We start from the raw sequence: 24,539 nt of genomic DNA, 5'->3' as shown, positions 1-24,539 counted from the left end.
TACTCAAAGCTCCCCCAGCCCACAGGGGGCTTGAAATAGGTTAGTGTGACTCATTTGCCAGTAATTGGAGGTTTTTTTTGTTTTTATTTCATGTTTTACTTTTGTTTGTTTTTTCAGGAGAGTTTCAATAGTTAAGGAAATTGCTAGTGTTGGCATATTCAGTGAAAATCTGGGCGCGAAATCTATTTGAAAATTGATCTTGATTCTGATGAAAATGGAAATAACCGAAGTGGATATGGACGGCTATGACAGCCAAGGATGTCTCCATGAAATGTTTCGGAGACAAGCGAGGGAAACTCCCGAAACTTATGCATTTTATAGAGGTGTAAGTTTTTGTTTGATGTGAAAATTTTTCATTTGTTGGAGTGTTTGACTATTCCAGTATCAATGTGGATAGCTCAAATTCGAATATTTATTAGAAGACATCGAGTTCAATAATGAGCCAATTTCCCAGTTGTTTAACAATTTATATTGGCTATTGATAAAATTTGTTGAATTTGCAAGTACATGTATTAATATTGTGAAACATATCCATAATTATTTTTCAATTGTCATTCATAATCAATTCTTCATGAAATATAAATAATTTATTCCATATTCGGATAACACGAACTATTCACTCATTTCTAAGAGAATTATTCTCCATAATAATTTGGAACCTCCGAATTCAGTGTTTCTCAATGCTATTAGTTATGTATACAGTATACTTCACCATCACAACATTAGTAGTTGTTTCTACTATTAGTAGTGTGCCTTTGGGGCAGGAAATCTCGCTGACAAACTACTTTTTTGGATTACTATCAATTTAATCGTGTCCATGGTCCTTTTCGCCTCTCAACCCCTCTTTAAACTATACGGTATGTGGTAATAATACCTTGTCTAGAACTATGGTAGAGACCTAATTCTAGTTTGTCATTGTAGAGTACTATATACTTAAATTATGATTTGTGATTGTGAATAAAATGAATAAATATCGATTACTAAGTTGTTCTATTGACTAGTTTAAGCCTCATTCACATTGTCCAACACAGACAGACTTTAATTTGCATGGCCTTGCTGGTCTGTGTCTGCGGCCAGTTGCTGCAAGATCTGAATACACTCATGCAAATCAAAGTGAACAATACTTTTAATTCTGTCTGACACACTGCGTTGCGTATCTGTCCAGTGTTGGTAGATGTGGATGAGGCTTAATGGATTCCAATAACAATCCAATATCATCAATTATAAAGTAATGCATAATGTTGCAATGACTGATTTTTATAATTTCATTTTCAGCGGAACTTTAAAGGCATTGATTATTTTAGCGACTGTTTAGCAGTACACCTTGGACAGTGTGGAGTCGGAGTGAATACGGTGGTTGGAATATTAATGGACAGATCTGACAATTATATTATGTCCGTTTTGGGCATACTGAAAGCTGGTAACATATTCTTCTCAATTCTTTCCTGTTCAATCTACTAATCCTATATTATTATAATATTTTGATTTTTTATGATGAAGAGTGCAAAAATCTTGCTGATTCAAGAGAAAATTGATATTTTTTCTTTTGATTTTATAATGGGTGTAAAAGGCTGATTTCTACCAATTTATAGGTAATATCAGATAATAGCTATATTATAGAGAAAAACAGTGCTGTACAGTTGAAACGAAATGTAGGAATTTAGTTATGAATAGTCCCCACTAGATTGAGGATACATGTCCACAAACGCATGTTCTTCTTCTCCTCCTCCTCCTCCTCCTTACTTCTTCTTCTTCTTCGTTATTCTCTTTTACTCCATGTGAACATGCATAGAAAGGTTCAAATTGAACAAAACTCTATCTTATATTATCAATTCCATTTCAATTCTTGAAAAGACTCATTTTCTTCAAATACTTCAATACATTATTGTCTCTTAAAAAGCTTATAGAAAATAATCTTTTCTGTAGCATTTTATGAATCAATTTAATAACTCATTGTTCACTTTTTGAGAACCTTTAAACTATTCTTTTGTATAAATTATTTTCCAGGAGGAGCCTACGTGCCTCTCGAGGTATCTTACCCTCAGCATATACTGGATTCTGTGCTAGAAGATGCAAGATCAATCGCAGTCTGTACCACAACAACATTTCTTGATCGCTTTCACAAAATGGAGAAGATTTGTGTAATTAACATTGATGAATTGCCCTCTGACTGTCATATATATATCTCATGGGATGATTATTGGAATAAGACGGCACCGGCCGCAGTGCCAGTTTCACTGGATGATATGGCCTACATTGTCTACTCCTCAGGAACAGCTGGCAAGCCAAAGGGTGAGAGATATGCTTTCATTCATCAACTCACGCAATCGTAGATGATGTCTGTCGATTGCAGTTTATATTAAATAATGCTAGAAACTGATTGAATTGAAAAAATGGAAAATCTTCAGCAGTAAGCAATTTCTCGTCCTGTAACATGAAAAGTTACAAAATTAATTGGAAAATATTTAAAATGGTTGTCCAATGGTTTCAAATCTCGATTTTAACTAGAACTGGTTTCAAATTTCACATTTATTTAAAAAAAGTAGTAAGGATATTTTTTCAATCGAGAATCTACTTCTATGCTGAAGCTATCATACTTATTTCCATTTTTTAGACAGAAATACTTATTTTAGTTGGCTACAGGTGAATATTACTAATTATCAGAAGTTTTACAATTAAGTCGTTGACACATTTTTAGATCTTCACTCTAATCTTATTTTATTAAACGTTTTGGATGAAATCAAATCAAATTTATTCTTTTCAACACTTTACACAAATTGATGTATATTGTACAGCTTAACAGTTAAGTTTATTTATTTCACAAAGTATTTTTCTATATTTCCAGCCATTCGATTTACTCACAGAGATGCCTTATTCTCTCATACGTGGAGGCACAGGGCTTATCCCTATAAGCAGTTCTCTGACCGGGTAGCAGTTCTCTCTGCATGGGACATGCTCGGACCATTAATCAAAGGTAATCTATTCAATCAAGTGGTTCGGAACTCACCTAAACTGTTAGATCAATAGTTCTCCCAAGATTCAGATTAGATTATAAATTTTAATAACACTGGTTGATTAATGATTTGAGAGTGATGAGGTGGAACTACCCTTGATGACTTGACAACAATGAAGGCTATGCAAATATCATTGTTCACTCATGTGTATTTTTTAATGAATAATGATTCATTCTAGGCTTGAAATTGTTTTGCTTTTGAATCCCAACAAGTAAGGAGTAGGCCTACTTGGCATCAACTATTAATCAATACAATACATTGTATTATTGTATTGTGCATGCAATGATGCAATCATTGTACCTCCATTAAGGATTTTTTTCAAGAATGTAGTAAGCCTACCTACAAAGCTCTTTTATTATGATCATCTTTATTTCTAATTTATTTCTATCGGTAATTGTAGATTTTTTTCAAGCTTGCTGGTTTCAAGTGCAAGATTCCATTTTTATTTCTTATTCTGAATTCTAAATTTCAGACCCCATACTATTGTACTGCAAAGGTATGTGTGATTAAGTGATCTTACCTTATTTAGGATTAAGTTGTTGATTTAGATTTGCGGCAGAAACAGTTCAGGGTTTGCTTGTCTCTCGCTCTCAATCAGTGAACTGATTAGTGCATCTACAAATTGATGAATGAAATCCAGTAGATACACCATTTCAACAATATAATCAATGTCATTTACGGTATTTCAGGAATCCAAATTTACTTAATCACAGACGATGTAATTCATGAGCCCATAAATTTGGTTGATTGCCTCCAAAATTATGCTATAACTCGAGTACTGTTCACTCCGTCATTGCTGCAAGCTGTTTTGGATCTCCAAGGCATGGATTTGAAAGAAAAGCTTAAATCTGTCAGGTAAGTGGAAATTGCATAATCCATCAACCCTCTTATATCATTTTGAAATACTTTGCAAATCTGATGGCAGTGATTGTGACCTTTATATTCATATTCATCAATAATGGCCTGATAAGCCGGCCAGGATAGCCGAGTCGACTAAGGCGTTGCACCCTTCAGTCTGCTAGTGCCACCTGGTTGCGGGTTCGAATCCCATCGAATAGGCTTGGACATTTGATCCTCTCATAAATTACCCTCGCACTTCCCCATTACCCACGCAGAAGCAAAAACTCATGTAGGCATCATCCGCAAAAAAATGCTGTTCACGCCAAAATGGTGAGCCTAGCGTTTCTATATGTGCAGTTCTTTTAGGAATTTTCAAAACGAATTATGCTTTTATTTTGTATTTCGAACAAAAATATACAAACTAATTGTGTCAAAAATATGAAATAATCTTTGAATACATGTAGAGCCATCTCTTGGCATTATGACAAAACTACATTATGAAGTACAGAACTGACATACATACCTTGGTTGATTTGAGGAAATTGTTAAATGCAAAAGTGCTACTTCTGCATTTTAATAGGTTCAGTCAAGGTTTTTTATTAATTTGTTAAATAACTATGTTGGATATTATTTTATACTAGCTTACCCGGCGAACTTCGTACAGCCAAAAAGTCAATAATTATGTATCTCATGTCACACTTGACTTTATTTGGTGAATCATGAATTTTATCTGACAATCAATATTTTCATTTACATCTCAATACGGAATTCCTATATGCTCAGCCATGCAGCATTTATTATTCCGAAAACATATTCTTCTCAATCAATTGGTAGTAATATCTATCAGTAAAGTGTTGAATTGGATAAAAATAGATAGGTTAAATCAGTGTTTCAAAGATGAATGTGATGTTTTCATAGTTGTTGATTGTCAATAGATGATCTAGGAAATATGCGATGTAAGATGAATTACACAGAATTCCATATTCTTTCCATCGTCCATTTCAGGATGAATATAAGCTAAGCCAAATTCAAAAAAATTGTAAATTATACTGTCATTTGTAAATGATGGAGGTATTTTCAACCCTACACCACACCTGACATCTTTTCTGTAACCGGTGATACCGTATCTTTGTCTCATGACTTCGATAATCTTCCAAATAAAAAATCTTATATGTGGAAAATTCGACAACAAAGGGTTCCATAGTCATTTTTGCAGACTCACCGCACGCCACCAATGTAAACGGAGGGGGTTGTTTCTTCTCTTCTATATCATTTCACTAAAGTTTACTGCTATCAAATCATCTACCGGTATTTGAATCCTCGATTGGTTGGGAGCTTTTAGTGAATTTGTTCATTCAAATGCACAGATTATCATCATCATAAATTTTCACCTATCATAGCAACTATAGTAACTACGAGCCAGGAACTTCATTGAAAATTACATTTAAAATTCAACTTCAGGTTTATTGAACTAATAAAAACTAATTAATAAAATCATGTCTCATCTAAAATTTTCAAACAAAATAAAGTGAATCAGCAATCGATTCATGTCAAGAAGGCATAATTATTCAATTTTCAATTTCAATACTTGGGAACTTGCTGCAACTAAATTCGGGCCTCGGTCATTCTAAGTAACTAAAATTTTGAGCTGTATAAGAAAACAACAAAAGTTTGGCACTCACCATTTACTTAATTAAAATTTTGACTCTTTAGAAACACTCACATACAATTTAAGAAGACTCACTACACTTTACTCAGATTCACCCACACATATGAATTGTAATATTACATTTTTTCTCGATTGGAATCGAATCTTCAATTCGAGATCTATAAAACTTTATAGTAAATATCAGAGTAATCGATATACGGACAACTTTTTGACTGAGAATTTATCGTAAATGATTGTGTTGCATGTTCCATGGTGTCACCGAGGCTGAGTTGACAGAATTAACAGATAAATGGATTATTTAAATAGAGATGATATATAAAAATTTAAAATAATAGTTTCAAAATAAAGTTTTATTGAGAACAAATATAAAATGTGAATTCTAAACTTGTAATTTATAATTTTTTGGTGACATGTCCATGACGTCGACACTGATTTTGAGATGTGGTTTTTGTTCTGACGAGGAGGCTTCCTTCTTCTCTAAAAATGATGGCTGGCAGCGTGTGTTCTAATTTTGTGCTCTCTGAATATTTTTTTGTTCAAGTGAATTATTAATGTTTTAAATTGAGTTTTGAACAGTTTATAGTGTTCTATTTTGTCTATAATTAATTGATTTGTGTGTCTACAAGCCTATAGCCATTGTTTTTCAACTATATAAGTGGATAAGTATTTAGCTCGTAATGATTTTAGATGCTTAAGCGTGTAAGATATTGTTCTTTGTGTATTTGTGTAGTATATTGCCAAAATTCTTCTGAAGATTATAAGTTGATTTGCTCTGAAAACTGGATTTCTCATTCATAGGTGATAGATCCATTCATAGTTTATCAAGAATCTATTACATTGGAGCCGATAACTTTCATTAGGTTAATAGGTGAAAAATGCTATCCAACCGAATTAGGAGAAATTGGTAGCACGGCAGAATGCAACTCTCTTTCATGAGGTGAATAATTTTTTCCAACATTTTTAAGTTGAAGTTCTCAACTGTGAGGAGATATCTGTTGGTAACTTAATCCCATCAACGAAACACATCTCTGATATTCAACTATGTAGTTTAATTCTGAAAAATATCCAATTGGTACTTTTTTAATGTTGCAGGCAAATCTGGCTGCATGGAGAAGTGGTTACAACAAAACTGCGGGACAGGTTGTGTCACTTGTTGCCATGGATAAAAGTGCTTAACCTCTACAGAATTTCCGAGTGTCTTGATGTGGCCATTGCAGGTGAGATATTCGATTTATCAGCTCAATTCAATTCGATTTATTTTATACACACATACAAGTTTGATACAGAGATTAGCAAAAAGAATACATTCAGACAACAACAATACACATTAAAACAAAAGAAAAAGAAAGTGGTGCGAAAAAAGGGTGGAAGATTGAAGGGGTTTTCCAACTATGGATATCCATGTACTAGGAAAACCTTCAATCCTTGAGAAGGTGAAAAAGGTATCAGGAAAAGTGAATAGACGGTAGATATGAAGGATGGTATGGGGGAAGAATAATAAGAGACAGGATGGAAAAATGAACCAATAGGACCAGGTGTTGAAGAAAAAAAGATTTGAAGGACTAGAGAATTACAAAGGATTGCAGAATAAGCACACAAGTCAGAAGAGTACACATTGTCAAACATTTCATTGAAAGAAGTAATTGCATTTGATCTAGGTGTTAATATCCTGTTTTAGTTTTCAGTTATTTTCGCACATTCAATATACTGTTCGGGGATTGTATTAATGATTTTACTGCTTATGTAACAGAGTGGGTGAAAAGTCCGAGAACGGCTAAATATCTCATACACAAAGGTAATTTGATAGTGGGTGTGATTGGGGATGCTAGTTGATTTGAAAATACTACTTTACTATGACTTTGAAAATATGGTCCGCCATCTTGGAACCGCCATGTTGAATGCAACTTTGTTTATGTTAAATAGGAAGGTGGTCATGCGATACATGATTTCGATACAGAATTCCAAGAAAAAATGAATGGCTAAAACCGCATATCGATATCTCAAACCGTTTTGAATATATTCACATTATTAATCAATACTATTCAAAACATAAAGGAGAGAAAAAATATTAGAACGGCTTAGTATCTCATAAAAAAATGTGATTCCAAGGTGGGTGTGATCGGGGATCCTACCCAAATTGGAAATATTACTTTAGTTTACTATGACTTTATAAATCTGGTCGGCCATCTTGGATCCGCCATATTGAATGCAACTTTATTTTTTTAAATAGGAAGGTTTTCATTCGATAGATGATTTCAATACGGAATTTCAAGAAAAAATGAATGGTGAAAACCGCACATCGATATCTCAAACCGTTTAAAGATATTCACATTATTAATCATTACCATGCAAATCAGAAATGAAATACATAAGTGGTATTGATTAATAATATCTTCTAAACGGTTTCAGATATCGATGTGCGGTTTTTGTCACTCATTTTTCCTTGAAATTCCGTATTGAATTCATGTATCGCTTGACAACCTTTCTATTTAAAAAAATAAAGTTGCATTCAAAATGGCGGATCCAAGATGGCCGACCAGATTTTTAAAGTAATAGTAAAGTAGTATTCTAAATTTTAGTAGGATCCCCGATTACACCCTCCATGGAATCATATTTTTTATGAGATACTAAGCCGTTCTCATACTTTTTTCTCTCCTTTATGCTTTGAATAGTATTGCTTAATAATGTGAATTTCTTCGAAACGGTTTGAGATATCGATATGCGGTTTTCACCATTCATTTTTTCTTGGAATTCTGTATTGAAATCATATATCGCATGACCACCTTCTTATTTAAAAAAGCAAAGTTGCATTCTACATGGCGGATCCAAGATGGCCGACCAGATTTTTAAAGTAATATTAAAGTAGTATTCTAAATTTTAGTAGGATCCCAATCACAACCACCGGTTGGTGGTCATGGTAATTTGACCTTTGTGTATGAGATATTAAGCTGTTCTCGGACTTTTCACCCAACCTGTAGGCTATAAGTTGTCTTCTGATGGTTTCTATGTTTGTATTGCAAATTTAATATTTATTTGCTATAGGTCTTAGGTTGTAAGGCTGTTGGCAGCGTTATTTGTAGAATTTATTTATTTTTTTGTTATTTATTTTTACTACACTCAAAATATATAATTTTCTAATTGTGAGAACATCGAATTCTTGAAAAGTCAAACTGGTTGGGAAAAGTCTAGGTTTATTTAGAATATTTTTGATGATCAATTTTTGAAATAAGAAAATCTCTTCCAACTGTGAGTTATAACAGCCCTTCCAAACGGTTATCCCATATTGAATTAAAGATTGAACCAGAGCAAAGTATACCATTTTCAGCTGACCTTGAATAAGAATTTTTCCCGCTTCATAGAATTTGAGGAAAGGTAACTTATTTTATTGCAGATAAATTTTATTGGATGCCCCATTTCAAATGTTCATCGATGAGAACACCTAGATATTTAGTGAAATACCATACTGAATTATGGACTGTACCAGTGCAAAGTATACCATTTTAAGATGACTTGAGTTTAGAATTTTTTTTGCTTCGTAGAATTTATAAGAAAGATATCTGATTCTTTTGCATAAAAATTTGATATGGATGTCCCACTTCAAATATTCATCTATTATGACGCCTAGATATTTTGTGCTTGTTACTCTTTTTATTATGGGACAAGTGCAGTTATTGAAGTTCATGTTGCAGTTTGAATGTAGTCTCAGATTCATATTTTCGTCGGGTTTACCAGTTGTATTGAGTGCAAAGGTGATGTAATTGGTTTTATCAATGTTCAAGCTCAAAGTGTTATTGTCTAACCATTTTTTAATGAGAAAACAATTCTGTTCTGCAATTTCATGAGCCTCGATGCACGATTTTCCATAGAAAACAGCTGCAGTGTCATCTGCGAATGATATAGTTTTTGAGTTTTTTAGTTTCAGGCTCAGTAAATCATTCACATAAATAATAAAAAGGATTGGTGAAAGTACAGTTCCCTGAGGCAACCCGTAAGAGGTCATTTTAGAGGTATCAGTACATCCATTTATTGTTAAAGACTGTGTTCTATCTCTCAAATAGCTTTTAATTAATTCTAGAAAAATTCCCCTGAAGCCATATTTCTCGAGTTTATTGTAAAGGGAGTAATGTGGAATAGTATCAAAAGCTTTTTTGATATCCAAGAAAACCGCTATAGATTTGTAATTGGAATTCAGGTTTTGTGAAACAGTATTAGCAAATTTAATTAATGCATCTTCCGTACTCTTCTCAGCCTGAAATCCAAATTGATTTTCATTTATTATTTTATGTTTGCTCAAAAACAGGACTAATCTCTTCTTTATAATCTTTTCCATAATTTTTGCCAGATTACTGATAAGACTGATTGGCCTGTAATTGCCAGGATTTGATGGATCTCCTTGCTTGAAGAGAGGTTTTATTTTGGCTTTTTTGAAGTGTTTGGGGAAGTAGCCTTGCTCAAAACATTTATTAAAAATCGTGGCTAGTGGTTGTGAAATAGTGTGGCCTATTTGCTTGAGTACTGTGTTATTGAGATTATCCATTCCTGGGGCGCAATTATTCTTCAGCTCTTTTATTGTCTCTTCAATTTCTTTAGAATCTGTTGGTCTCATGAAGAAAGAATTCAGTAGAGGTGTTTCGGTTATATCGTTGTTGTGATCAAAGTTGGGAGAATTCGCTAGTTCATTGTTCAAAGCTATAGCCTGTCTTTCACCAACATTGGTAAAAAAGTCATTGAGCCTGTTGGCCTCAACTCTGATCCTGTTACACTCCTTTTTTCCTTCGCCGATTGCCTCATTAATACTCCTCCAAAGCTTTGAACTATTGTTTTGACATTGCTCTATTTTAACTTTATAATATTTCTCCTTCCCTTCACTTATGAGCCTATTCAATGTGTTTCGATAAATTCTGTATTCACTTATTGAATCAGCATTTGCAGGACCTTTCCTTATTCTATCATGCATTCTATCCCGTATAGTAATTGATCTTATTATTCCTTGCGTTATCCAAGGCTTCAAAGGGCGATTTCGGCGAGGAATGTTTATCTCAGTTTTGACTGAATTAATAATACCATTTAACCGTTCCACAAACTTTTCAACAAGTATATCTATATCTTCATTTCCAAAAATTGTATTCCAGTTTTCTTTTTCCAATTTTTCAGCAAGAAGTCTGTAGTTGTATGATATTTTTATGCTGTTTGCAGGCATATTTCTATTTGAAGTGGTTTCGGGATTCCGTTCATTACCTAAATGTAATAGAACCGAATAATGATCCGTTATTGTTGTCTTGAAGATGTTCCCAAATATAAAGCTGAAATTGCTATTTGTGTTTTTGAAAAAGATATGATCTATGCACGATTCAGATGTGGTTGATACTCTAGTACTTCCATTTATATGAGATTTAAAGCCTTTGCTCATTAAAATATGCATGTATTCCTGAACCTGTATACTAGTTGATTGAATATTCATATTTATATCACCAACCATACAAACACTCATTGAATTGGGTATATTGTCAAGGAAATGGTTTAGGCTGTTGACAAAATTCTCGGTGTTATGATTACTGGGTGATCTATAAATTCCTATAACTCTGAACATTTTATCATTTGGTGTTTTCAAGTCCAAGCACAACGAGTTTGCATCAACAATGTCACAAGCGATCACACTGACATCAATATTATCTCTAATATAAATGCACAGACCGTCGCATTTGTTAATTTTCGAATATTTATTTACTTCGGTGTAACCTGGGATCTTGTAAGTAAATGGAATGTTCTCGGTTAGCCAAGTTTCAGTAAGAACTATTACATGGATATCTGTTTTTAAGCTGTTTATACAACAGATTAACTGATTGAAATTTGCATGAAGGCTGCGGATATTGGTCGAGAAGATATTTAAGAATTCAATATTTTTTCCATTTATTGAAGGAACATAATTGATATACTCATCGATTTCAGGAGTGATGTTATCAATTTCCAGCAAAGTAAGAATTTCATCAATATCAGCCATGATCAAGTCTGTTATCAAGCATGCATAATCTATCCCTGTTCCACTTTTCAAGATCAGTTTCATTTGTTGTTCTTAATTTATCAATGAGTTTGTCTATTGCATCTTTTTCTACACTCGTAGTTAAATATCTGAAAGTATTGGTGTGGCGTGAAAGAGCAACTATTGCATGTTGGATACTGTTATAAATGTCTCTGTTCCGGTAATCTACTCTAATTAATACTACGTTTCTAGATGTTAGTCCTTGCGCTTCGTGAATAGTATGAAGTTTCCATCCTTTCCAAGTATTTTCTCCCCATTTAGTGCTTCAGCTACTCTTTGTTTCTCCTCCTGTGTGAAGGCCAAAAAAAGGGTCTCCGAGAATATAAAATGATGTTCACCTAATCTGTGTGTCGGAAGTATGGATGAGATTCTACTATTTAGCGTAGCGATGATGTTATAGTGGGGGGGGGGAAAGTGCATAGCGGGCATTTGCGCGTTTTCGAAAGGTATGCAACTGTGGCTCACAGAAGCAGCCACACATCTCATGCCATTTCGTTTCCAAGCAGCTTCTCTCAATGTAAGGTAACTGTTGTGAGTCACCAACTACAATTATTTCTTGTGATTTACTCAATTCAGCTATGTAACCAGCATGCATTAATAATACTTCATCAGTGAAAACTCTTTCATACGTTTTTTCACCCGAGCTATTTATAATGTAAGATCCCACAGTTCTATAATCTAAGTTTATGCTCCTTCCATCATCGATATCATGCATCCTAACCACTTCTTCACGAATAGATTTTATGCCAGCTCGTGTTTGACTAAGGACAAGGTCTCTTCCAGGATTATGCTTAGAAACTATGAAGTAGGATTTCCCACAACCAGGTACTCCGTCATACCATTTAATATTGGGTAACTTACAATCCTTAAAGTTTAATTTATTTATATTCGCTAATAATTTGCCATTAAGCATAAGTATTGTATCTTTGGTCACCAGGACGTATCTTTCCATAGTTTCAAATCTTGATTGGTGGGGCTGGAATTTTACGTACTTCCCTCCCTCTTCCAAGCAAAAACCCGTTATGTAAACTAAGTTTGTTCTGAAAAGAAATCGCTTTATTGTATTATCGTGAATATTCATACTCCCTTTCAAAACATTCATAATTCCTCCGTTCGAGCTTGCAATGTTGGATTGTGTTATTGTTGAGAGAAGTTGTTTGTATATCTTCGCATTTTCTGTATCAGTCTTTTGAATAATGTGACGAAGTTCTATCATAGAGTTTAAGTAAACTTCGAGTTTTGTATAGCCCGGGAAAAATCCTAATGGGGTTTTAGGTGGACATTTTGAACTATCAGAAGCATCAGGGATGTTGAGGAATTTAAGTTCACAATAGCCACGGTACGCGAATACAAATCTAAGACTATCCGCCTCCAGCACATTACTCAATAGACTAGTGGCAGTCATCTCAAGAAAATCATTGAAACAATCAACACCAACAATTAATGGATAATTTGTTTCAGACCATTTGTTTAAGGTTTTGAAAATTGAAAAGAAGTTGAGCTCAATTTCTTTGGTACATTTTATCAATAATAATGGATTATTATTTACAAGATTTTGAAAGAGTTTTATATTAGTATTTTTTAATTGGTCAAGTTGTATCCATTCTTCATGTGTAAATTTAGTTTTTCTCGTCAGAGCTGCGAAACCCTTGGATGTTTTAAAGTTACCCTTACTTAATTTAACAAAACTTATCATTACATCTACATGTTCACCAAAATTATATACAAGATTTACTCTACTTTTAGGAGTTTTACAGGTTGAAAATATTTAGTATGTATTAGTAGGTATTAGTATGAAATTGAATATACTGAATTAAACTAATCACCTAATGAAGTATTCCTTACAGCATTTTTACTTGAAAAATTGATTTTCTCTCATTTTTTGCACTATTGACAGATATTTCGCTTTCAATGGCAACAGGAGAGGCTGGAAATTTTTGTCCCGTGGGTAAATTGCTACCACAGGTTCATGCTGTCATCATGGATGAACACCAAAACGTCAAAGCTATTGGAGAACCTGGAGAGGTGAGATTTATCTGACAAAAAGAAGCATCTTCTTCAAAAATGTTTAAATTAAAATTGACTTCTTTTGAATAATTGCCTTAGAAAAGTCATTAACCCATATGTTGGCATAATATCATCCCATTGCTTGTACTACATAAGTATTGTGCCCTCGGTACTCTTGTTGAAGGGTGGCTGCTTCTGGCGGCCAGCTCGACTTATTACTGGCAGGCACCCTCGTAAATGTAGGTCCATTCATTCATCTTCCAACACTTTAACACTAGCATGAAGCTCAAATTGGCAATAATTTTGCCCAAAAAGTTGTCTACGTTTGTGATGGGAAGGATGATGAGGGATGATTAGACCCACCCTGCTCTAGCTGAGTTCCGAACCACCGGGAAGCGATTTTAAATTCATCTCTACAATAAGAGAGAGAGAGAGTGAAAGTGAGAGCAGGGTTGTTCAAATTCTGGCCGCATTACTTCTTTACTGGTTGTGATTTTATATTGGTTGATTTGTAATGTTGCAGATCTACATAGGCAGTCCAACACTGGACTCCAACCAACCTGACCTGAACGCGACACGCTTGATAGAGCGACCGGCGCATGTGAGTGCGTGTGTGGGGCAGAGACTGTACAGGACCGGTGACTGGGGATTCATGCTCAGCGACCGCACCCTGCACATACATGGTCGTTGCGACACCACTGTGCGCATTCGCGGATACTCCGTCCAACTGCAGGTATGGGGGGGTCCGGCCACACAGAGACGAATCTGCGATCCCAAAGGTTTCCATATGTATATCTTAGATTGGATATAAATGCCTATAGGATCGCAGATCGTTCTCTGTGTGCCCGGGCCCTGAGATTCAAGTTAAAATTTCAACATCTCTTCAAAACTTCAGTGTGAGATAAGAAATGGTTGAAGGCTGACGTGTTTGTAGTTGAGCTCCCAGTTTTAGTGCTTGTAGAGTGGATTTTTAACCGTATTTTCTATTGAAATTTGGCATATCTGTTGATTATTACATTTGTCACAGACCTACCTTATCATTTTTCATCCACATCTGATTCCTACGCAGTTAAATAGCATATTATACTGATATTCGACATGGAATCTCAATCTCCGTCTTTAACTCGTTCCGCTGCCAGTGCCAACTCCAACCAAGATAAGAACCTGGCTATCGCTCCGTCACCGGCTAAGCAGAAGCAGCAGCAACACAAGAAGCAGCAGAAGTGCCAGGCCCGGCCGCATTCTGCAGACGGCGTCCCGGTTGCTATGACAACGGAGAACCAGATAGCAGCCGCCCTTGAGAAACTGCTGTCAAACGAAGCTTTCGTTGACAAGATTGCTGCCCGCCTGGAGGAGCGTTTGTGCGAGTGACTATCTGCCGAGGTTAGCGCTAAGGTGCTTGCCGAACTTGACGGGCGACTCGAGGCTATGGCTGACGAGACTAGGAAGCTCGCGAGTGAGGTGGACACCCTCAAAAGTAACATCGCAAGGCTGGAGGAGGATTTCGATTCTCGTCTAGACGAGCTGGCTCAGTACTCGAGAAGAAATAATATTCGTGTCTCGGGTATTCCGGAGGTTCAAGGTGAGAATGTGACCGCCACCGTCGTTAGTCTCCTGAATGAGAAGCTGAATGTGGGAATCTGCCCGGACGACATCGACAGATGCCACCGTGTCGGTCGCCCGACCCACCTCCACCCTCCTGCTGCTGATGACTCGTCTTCTACTCGTGTGGTTCACAGACAAATTCTCATCAAATTTGTAAGCTACCAAAAGCGAAACTTAGTCATCACGGGCAGACGAGATTTGAAGGGTACGGGATTCTCCATTCATGAGGACCTTACCATGAAAAGACGTACGTTTTTCAAAGATTTGTGTATCAAGATTGGATTTAAAAATGTGTGGAGTCGAGATGGTGTTGTGTTTTGGAAAAAGAATGGGAAAACGGTCTCTCAGTTCTCCAAAGCTCGCATTCGTATGAATGAAAGTGAGTGAGTGTTTGTGCCCTAGTCTACTACATGATTAAGGTATCTATCTATATCTATAGCCAATTTTGTTTAATTCATATTATTATTTTTTTTTTTAGTATTTAAAATTCTTTATTATTCTCTCTTCAACTTGTGCTCGCGTCCTGGGTGTCTTGATTTTTCTGTTACGAATCTTCAAAAAAAATTTATGAACATTTATTATTTATTATTGAGTGGGGGGACGCGGTGTTGTCGAGCCACGGAATCAAATCTGTGTTTTGGCAGCGTCGTGCCTTTCAATTTAGTGTGGATGGCTGCCACAGTGTCACATTTACAACTACTCAACACGTATTTTCTATTAGTTCTATTATAAAGCATCTATTATTTTTATTATAAAACATATTTATTATTATTTTTATTATAAAACATCTTTTTATTATTAGTAATCAGGATTTCTTGATGCGTGAGTGTCTGGTTGGAGATTAGGATTTCTAAGTTTAGTTTATATATTTTGCCGAGGTAACTACGGTAGTTTCGTTATTTTATAGTTGATTTTATTTGCATCAGATATGGTCATCTTTTTTCTCTCTCTAATATGAATCATTACGATAAGATTGTGGAGACTCAACGTGCATATGTTGGCTTCTTCTAAGCTTTTCCATATCTTCTTCTTAACTTTCCGTTTTCTTCTTTCTTTCTTCTTTCTTACTTTTTTTTAAGTATGGTTCTTGTCAATGACGTTGACGAACATATTTCCCTCGAATGTTACAATACGATTGAAATTGAGAATATTTTCCAGTGTCGAACTGAGTTGTTTGGCAATAGAGAATGCAACTCTTTTTTTAATGTCATCCACTTAAATATTAGAAGTTTGAAAAAAAACTTCGATCAGTTCTCTTACATAATTAGTAATAATTGTTCAATTGACTTTCATATTATAATTCTTAGTGAAACTTGGGTGGTCGATGATAATGAATTCAATTTTAACCTAAATGGTTATTCAGTACCTAATTAATAAAATAGGAAAAATCAATAAATGTAACGAAATCTGTATATTTTTTAAAAGTAACTTGATTGTAGATGAGCTGAATTGTGAGATTAATGAAGCCAACTCTATTTGTTTGGATATACAAGTGCCAGGAGTTAGCGAAAAGATAACTGTTATCGCTGTTTATAGATCGCCTTCATCCAATGTTGATATTTTTCTGAACAGCTTGAATGACTGTTTGTTAAATCTAAGGAATAAATCTAACGTAATATTCGCTGGTGACATGAATATTCATTTGAATAGAAATACTAATTTAGCCAGTGAATATTTTGAAATATTATCATCGTTATGGTTTGAAATCCTACATAAATAAACCTACAAGAATTTATAACAATACTGAATCAAGTATCGATCACATTTTTTTCAAGAACTCTTCGTTCAATTCTGATAATGTTATCAGCTCTATTATGAAAACTAATTTAACTGATCATTTTTGTACTAGTGTTCACGTTGATCTTGCGGCTGATATTGATGGGTCTGACAAACCTATTAATTATTACAATAAAGTTGATTATGATAAATTATTGTCTTCTATTCAAAAAGAAAATTGGAGTGAGGTGTTAAGCCCTAATTTACACTTGGATGATCAAATGCTTTTTTTGACTGACAAGATTTCATCCCATGTAGAACAGGCTACAGTTAAAGTACATATTCCACATAGATTAAAACCTTTGAAGCCTTGGATCACCAGGGGACTTATTGTAGCAATTGCTAAACGCGATAAACTTTTTAAAAAGCTCTCTAAACAGCCTTCTAATGTAATATTAAAAGCCGAATACATCTCTTACAGGAATATGCTTAATAAATTATTAAAACAGTGTAAATGCGACTATTATAAAAACAAGATTGATCAGAATAAAAACAATATTAGGAGAGTTTGGGACTCGTTGAATGAATTATTGGGTACCTAAGAGCCGTAAAAAGGTTGTTCCTAAAATTGATGCAGACATCTTAAATCGTCATTTTGTTGAAGTACCGTAGGTAAAACTTTCGCTGAAAAGCTGATAAGTAATAATCCCAATGCATCTGATGGTAATCTGTTCATGAACTCTTCTGTAAATGGTCATGGCTCCTTTTTCCTATCACCCACAAACGAAAGTGAAATATCAGCTACTATTAACTCTCTCAACAATAACTCTGCTCCGGGAATTGACAAAATAAGCAATAGAACATTGAAAATTATACTTCCACACATTGTTAAACCATTAACAGTAATAATAAACAGTTGTTTTTTAGAAGGGCACTTCCCTGTTAGTTTAAAGTTAGCGAATATTATACCGCTTCATAAGATGGGGGATCCTAAGGACCCAACCAATTACCGCCCAATCAGCCTGTTAAGTGGTTTCTCAAAAATAATGGAAAAGGTAATCAAGTCTAGATTAATTGGTTACTTGTCAAACACGAGGTCATTCATAAGCAGCAGTATGGCTTTCAGACTAACAAAAATACAATTGATTCTATAACTCTCTTAACTCAAACAATTGCCAATAACTTCACTAATAATAAGAAAACAATAGCCATTTTCCTGGATTTAGGTAAGGCCTTTGACACCATTCCTCATTCAAAATTACTGAACAAGATGGAGAAATTAGGAATTCGTGGTGTACCCCTTAGATTATTCACCAGTTACCTGAGTGATAGACATCAAAAGCTTACCTTAGAAAATAAAACTAGTTCTAGACTTTTGAGTGATTTTGGTCTCCCACAAGGCACGGTGCTATCTCCTATCCTTTTTCTCATTTACATTAATGATTTAATCAAACTTGATATTGAGAACTGTGTGACACTTGCTTTTGCAGATTACACCGCCTTAATATTTACTGGTAATTCATGGGAAGAGGTTAAAATAGGGCTGAATCTGGATTAAGAACTGTTAAAGCCTGGTTAGATGAGCATATTCTTACCCTCAAAGCAAAGAAAAGTGTATTTTTAACCTTTTCACCGAATGTTGTTGGTTTGCCGCTTGATCTCACTCATATTCATATTCATAGTCCTGATTGTAACCTTTCAGATTCATCAGATTGTAGTTGTCCAAAATTAGGTAGAGAAAAATTCTTCAAGTATCTGGGTGTCACTGTTGATCAACATCTTCGGTGGGATGTCCACATCAATATCACTTGTAATAAGCTCAAACACTGGATCAACAAATTCTACACTATCAGTAAATTGAGTAACATAGCCGTTTCTAGATTGGTTTATTTTGCTTACATCCAGTCTTTTCTTCAATATGGGATTATCGTTTGGGGCGCTGCCTACATGAATCACTTGAATAAGATAATTGTTATTCAGAAGACCTTATTAAAGGCAATTCTTGGAAAGCCCAGCCCTAGTGACAATCTTTTCAGGGAACTGAATGTGCTGACTGTCAGGCAGCTTCACACGAAAAACTTGATAATCTACATGAATAAGCATAGTAATCTTTTCAATCTCCGTTTATCACCGTACAATCTTCGTCCCTCATCCATCACTTTCGAATCTCATCATACAGTTTTATCCATTTGTAGAAGGCAGTTCAATTACATTGTCCATAAACTTGTTAACGTAATACCTGATCATTTTATCTCTAACAATTTGACCAGAAATCTTTCTAACGAAATAAGTCAATGGATCACATCGCATAACTCTACTGATTTGTTCGATTTCTTGTAACTTTTCTTAAATAAGTTCATTATTTCTTGTTAATTGTCTGTATTCTCGAGATTTTTTATTATACAAATTTCATACTTATAATTTATATTTTTGTTTTATGCTTTCACTTTGGTTCTGTAGTTTTTTGTAACACTCGGCCCCTGCGCACAGGCTTTGCCTTTGCAGGGACCTTCCGTGTTTTTGTTAACCTGCTATTTTAAGTTATTTTGTTTTAGTTTTAAGTTATTTTGTTTTAGTTTTAAGTTATTTATTTCATAACTACTTTGTACAATAACTATGTTGTAAAAAGGATAAAGAAATTGAATTGAATTGAAATTGAAAAACTAGTCTCCTTTCTTTGTCTGTCACTAAACAGTGCCAATAACTTTATAGTGAAGTTGAAGTTTTAATGTTAGCATCTATTCAACATTTGTTTCCTATCATTAGGCAGTGCCTCACTCCAACTCCACATTGGCTCCTTACGTTTTCCTATGCATGTGTGATTTTGACTTTTAGCAGTGACTGTACAGAAAGTAAACAAGCAATCTTCGAGATAGTGAGATTCATGTTCTGATGTCAGTGGATTAGATAGGAAATCGTAGTTGTATCGTTTCCTTTCTTGCACCTTTATGATAGGTCTGTACTCTAACATACAACCTTGTTCATCAAATAAATCTATATACAAATATACATATAAATACACCTACATATATATTGTAAGTCAGCATTTCAGTAGGGTATTGTAACTCAGTATTTCTCAACTCATTATTGAAAGATACATCCAGTATTATTGTTTGTTATAGGCTATAGAGAGGATATTACTGAACCTGTTGATGGTGAGTTCATGCTGTGTACAGGCATATGGAGAGGAAGGCACTGACAAGTATCTAGTCGCTTACGTTGTTCAAGAACCTTCAACCAAATTGAATGTTGGTGAAGTGGGCCAAGCACAGAACAAACTGCGCAATCTGCTCAAAGAGAGGCTGCCTCTCTACATGATACCAACCAAAATCATCCTTCTTGACAAGTAATTTCAATCATTTACACTACAGAATTTACTACAAATTTGTCTCGAGCTTCATTTCTTCAATACAATTTCATTGTCTTTACAGTCCGCGCAAACGTTAGATTGCAGAACGGGACTTTAATATGGTCAATGTTATTCCAATAGAACATTGGGAGCCCACGGTTGTCGGTTTTATGCTGATTTCTATCAAAAAGGCCTGATCTCTCTTTTCCGCTCTTTCGCTCTCTGGATTCTGTGAAATCTGGCAGCGCTGCACTCCATAAGAGCAATGCTGCAAACTAAAGTTCGCGCAGACTATAGTTAATAATATTCTACAACCTGAATCATCATAATATAAATATATTTATAATAAAAGGCTTGAAATTGCAGCTGCATTATGGGGACAGAGCTTTTCCTTCTGACTGAACCATCTATAGCAGACTGTTAGCTAGCTAACTCCTGTTTCATTTAAAAACTGACAATAAAAAATATTAATAAGAGTTGATACAGTAAATTAACCTATTCTCCATCAATAATTATGTTAGCATTGAAATTATAATTATCTTGAAGCTATACAAAGTACAATTAAGTATTTAGTATAGCCTACTGACTTTCAAGTTATAGCTCTCATAAGAACTGTATAATATGTTTCCTTTGAACTTAGTGTTAACCACCACTAACTTGTAGACAATATTCTACATTAAATTCATTTTGTATTGTTTTTCACAGTATTTCTAGTATTCCAAAGTTCACTCACAATTTAGTCTTATTGACTTTGAATACTATCTACAATATATTGAAATTCAATGCAGTGTACTGAATAAAAGAAGTATGTCCTCAAATGGAATTGATTGTTGAAATTGCAGATTTCCGATTCACAAGACTAGTGGTAAACTGGACAAGGAGAAGCTAGCTGAAAGCGAGAAGGGTGTTGAGCCAGGCTCACTTCACTTGGATGACCAGAGCATGTCACCTACTGAAAAACTCATTGCATCGGTCTGGTGCAACTGCTTGAATCTGATGACAGTCGATGTTAGCGAGAACTTTTTCGACTTGGGAGGGTGAGTATAAATCCCTAATCTGTTTTTATATCTGATATATTCCTTCTCAATGTGTGGTATTACTTTTAATTGAATTATTTTAGAATAATTTTAATTGTAGAATTATTACAATACTAATAATAATTCTTTTGTAAGTGTAAATATTTAATAATATTGTTGTAGTAAGATATTTTACAGTCACTTTAAAATTACAATAATCATTTATAACAATTATTACAACTTTGAAAAGTTGGTTTGATCTTGGAAATTCCATCTTCTTCTATCGCTCACTTAGCTCTGGATTTAAACTTAGATACAATGTATGAAATATCAGTTAAATAACACAAAGTTCCACACTCTTTTCATTAAATACTAGTAGCCTACTTTTTCTTAAATACTGCACATAATATTTTTAATTAGGATACATTATTCTATCCTAAAATTTAGTTTTACTTCTTTTTCAATTGGAAATTCAACATTTCAGCACTATCTATCCTCTCAGTATTTCCGTGCCTCTGAAAAAGTTGTTACTTTGTTAAAAGTAATGTTTCCTTTCCATTAATTTCATTGTGTAGAAAAACTTGAGGAAAAACACAACATGCTAATTGCCTAAAAACTGCCATTTATTAAATTTGGTTTGTGCGTTGTTTGTAACATCACTTAATTCTGATTTGGTTTTGATTTGATTTGGTTGCAACTAATTTTGTAATTGAATGACATGATGAGACATTTTTATATCATTTCTTGTACCCGTAATGGCCATCACACCCCAACTTAGCGGAGCTATATAAATACGTTTTCGGAAGACTTAGCCGCCGTGTTTGAAATGGACAAATTATCATTTGGAGATACATCGGCTACGACTTTTAAAAGACGTATTTCCAGCTGCTCTACATTTGTGTGTGATGGCCCTAGGGGAATAAGAATATCTTTATTTCTCATTAAAATTGAATTTTAGAACATTCTACTTTATTTATCAGCCTATATGGTTGCAGGCATTCATTGGCTGCGACTAGAGTAATGAGTGAAATCAATGAGAAACTCAATAAACACCTGGACACTAGCTCAATATTCTTGTACCCAACTGTTCAGAGTCTGGCGAAATTTGTGCTGGGAATTGGAGGCAGTGAGAATATCAAGTTGGTTGAAGAGTTGGACTCCATTCACATTTCTTACCCCTCAGAGTGAGTAACTATTACAAATGCTCAGTAAGGAAATTAATGTGAAAAACTTTATATCAATTTAATAAGTGTTTTAGTATCAGTGTAGTATTAGTGTAGTTGATGTGATTTCATTGTTAAAATTTGTTCATTTTATAAAAAATCCTGAATGTTTCAATTAATTCAATTGATTTCATCAACTGAGAAGATTTGTGTAATCTTTTCTTGAATCTATTCGTGCAATCTTTAAAAGTTATTCGTATTGTATTCTGTATGTTGCAAAAACCATACAAACATAATAATTATTGTTTTGAAATGCATTCTAAAATCTGTTGTTACGATTGCAGCCTTGATTCCAAACTGAGAGCCTTCTGGGAATCATTGAAATTGAATAAAAATAAGTGCAATTTTGGAAATATTCTAATAACTGGTGGAACAGGATTTCTCGGATCGCACTTGATCATTGAACTACTCAATAAAACTCAGGTGAGAGTGTTTCCTAAATGTTTTTTTTTCATTATGCATAAGATAAATCCTCCAGATATTGATATAGTTGTTGTTATTTATGTCTTCCATAATAACCTTCTTCTATTGTAATCAATGCACCTTCCTCCTTTGGTAACTTACAATTTTTCTTCTTGGATAATGTTCACTATTTATCCAACGTTGTTACAAAAAAGTATACTTCAAATGATAATGTTCCTTTTATTGTCTTACTGTTTTACTGTTCTAATATTGTATCATTTTTTCTCATAATAGTGTCTCATATACTGCATTGTTGGGAAGAGTCCAACATGCACAGCAATGGAGAGGGTGATTGAGGCTCAGAAACGTTTTGGATTGCCTAAAGTCGACGAAAAACTTATGAAGAGAATTATTGCTATTGATGGTAATAATTTTATATTACATTATTTGAACAAGTTTCTGTTGACTTATTACTCATCAAGGTATGAGTTGAGATAATCAGATAAGTGCAACATTAAATCCAATATGTGTTTTCATGTGACTCTGTTATTATAAAACCAAAAAATGTGTGAGAAATAATAGTTCTTGTAATCTTCACAAAAATAAAGCTCTTGGGAAAGAGTTGGAAGGAGGAAAAGTTGGAAAGAAATTATTATTTCTATTAAAACTAGTCACTAGACTAATCAATTATTTTGTTCTCTTATTTCTTATCCGAAGATATCAATTTTTATTGCTTTAGTCTTCCAGTCAAGTCTACAGTTCCAATCTATAATTTCACTACTTTCAATTCTCTCACTACACTTTTATTTAATATACTTTTTTCACTACACCAACTCGAAGGGCTTTGTTCTCTTCAACCTCCTTGTGAGTTCAGTGTTGTCTAGTAGTTGGATGACTTCGGTGCTGTCGTGTTGATGAAGACGTGACTCATGATGGGCTGCCAATTGTCTTATCTCACTGGCCACATAGTAAGGGATGTGGAGATCTCGGTGCAAATCGCTGTTCCTTATGTACCAGGGCGCATTCACCATGCATCGCAGTACTTTTTTTGGAATGTTTGAATAATTGATGTTAGAAGCTCTAGAGCAGCCCCAAAGCTGAATTCCATATGTCCAGACTGGATGTAGAATTTGTTTGTAAATCAATATTTTGTTGTCCAATGAGAGTTGTGATTGTCGGCCCAACAGCCTATTGATTTTACTGTATTTGAGTCATAGCTCGCTCCTTTTCATCTTGGCTCTTTCCATTTCAACTTGGCGTCAAGAGTCATTTCAAGATATTTTGCTGTGTGGTACTACATTCCCATTCAGATTTATTCGTATCGGATTATTGATATTTTGTTTGTGAAGTTGATATGAATGGATTTCATCTCATTCAATCGAATTCTCCATTTTTTGGTCCAGTCACTGAATCTGTTGCTTGTACTCTGTAGTTTAGTGGCTGCTTCTTTTACTGTTGTTTCCCCTTCTGCCAGTATTGCAATATCATAAGAAAAAGTGGCAATTGTCACTGTATCCGATTCAGGAAGATCGCTTGTGTACAACACATAAAGAACTGGCCCAAGAACACTACCTTGTGGAACTCCAGCCCTTATTTTCTTCAATTCAGAGACGTCGTCACCTTGTTCTACTCTGAAAAATCTGTTGGTGATGCATGAT

The 24,539-nt window shown here is 34.5% G+C and overlaps 1 protein-coding gene across 1 annotated transcript in view; it reads left to right on the top strand.

The window, feature by feature from the left end:
- LOC111058763 (linear gramicidin synthase subunit D-like) overlaps positions 1 to 24,539 on the top strand; it is a 43,914-nt gene that overhangs the window by 4,625 nt on the left and 14,750 nt on the right. Inside the window, exons 2-14 of the mRNA XM_039434280.1 lie at positions 118 to 325; positions 1,276 to 1,420; positions 2,008 to 2,292; positions 2,846 to 2,974; positions 3,704 to 3,869; positions 6,616 to 6,740; positions 13,461 to 13,588; positions 14,094 to 14,303; positions 20,014 to 20,237; positions 21,083 to 21,277; positions 22,252 to 22,440; positions 22,764 to 22,902; positions 23,176 to 23,305. Coding sequence (XP_039290214.1) covers positions 209 to 325; positions 1,276 to 1,420; positions 2,008 to 2,292; positions 2,846 to 2,974; positions 3,704 to 3,869; positions 6,616 to 6,740; positions 13,461 to 13,588; positions 14,094 to 14,303; positions 20,014 to 20,237; positions 21,083 to 21,277; positions 22,252 to 22,440; positions 22,764 to 22,902; positions 23,176 to 23,305 — 2,182 coding nt within the window. The 5' untranslated portion in view covers positions 118 to 208. The remainder of the gene's footprint in view (positions 1 to 117; positions 326 to 1,275; positions 1,421 to 2,007; positions 2,293 to 2,845; positions 2,975 to 3,703; positions 3,870 to 6,615; positions 6,741 to 13,460; positions 13,589 to 14,093; positions 14,304 to 20,013; positions 20,238 to 21,082; positions 21,278 to 22,251; positions 22,441 to 22,763; positions 22,903 to 23,175; positions 23,306 to 24,539) is intronic.

The sequence above is a fragment of the Nilaparvata lugens genome, chromosome 8 (genome assembly GCF_014356525.2).
Source record: "Nilaparvata lugens isolate BPH chromosome 8, ASM1435652v1, whole genome shotgun sequence".
NCBI classification, from domain to species: Eukaryota; Metazoa; Arthropoda; class Insecta; order Hemiptera; family Delphacidae; genus Nilaparvata; species Nilaparvata lugens.
Note: the sequence above shows the minus strand (reverse complement) of the source record. Positions and strands in the feature narration are given on the sequence as shown.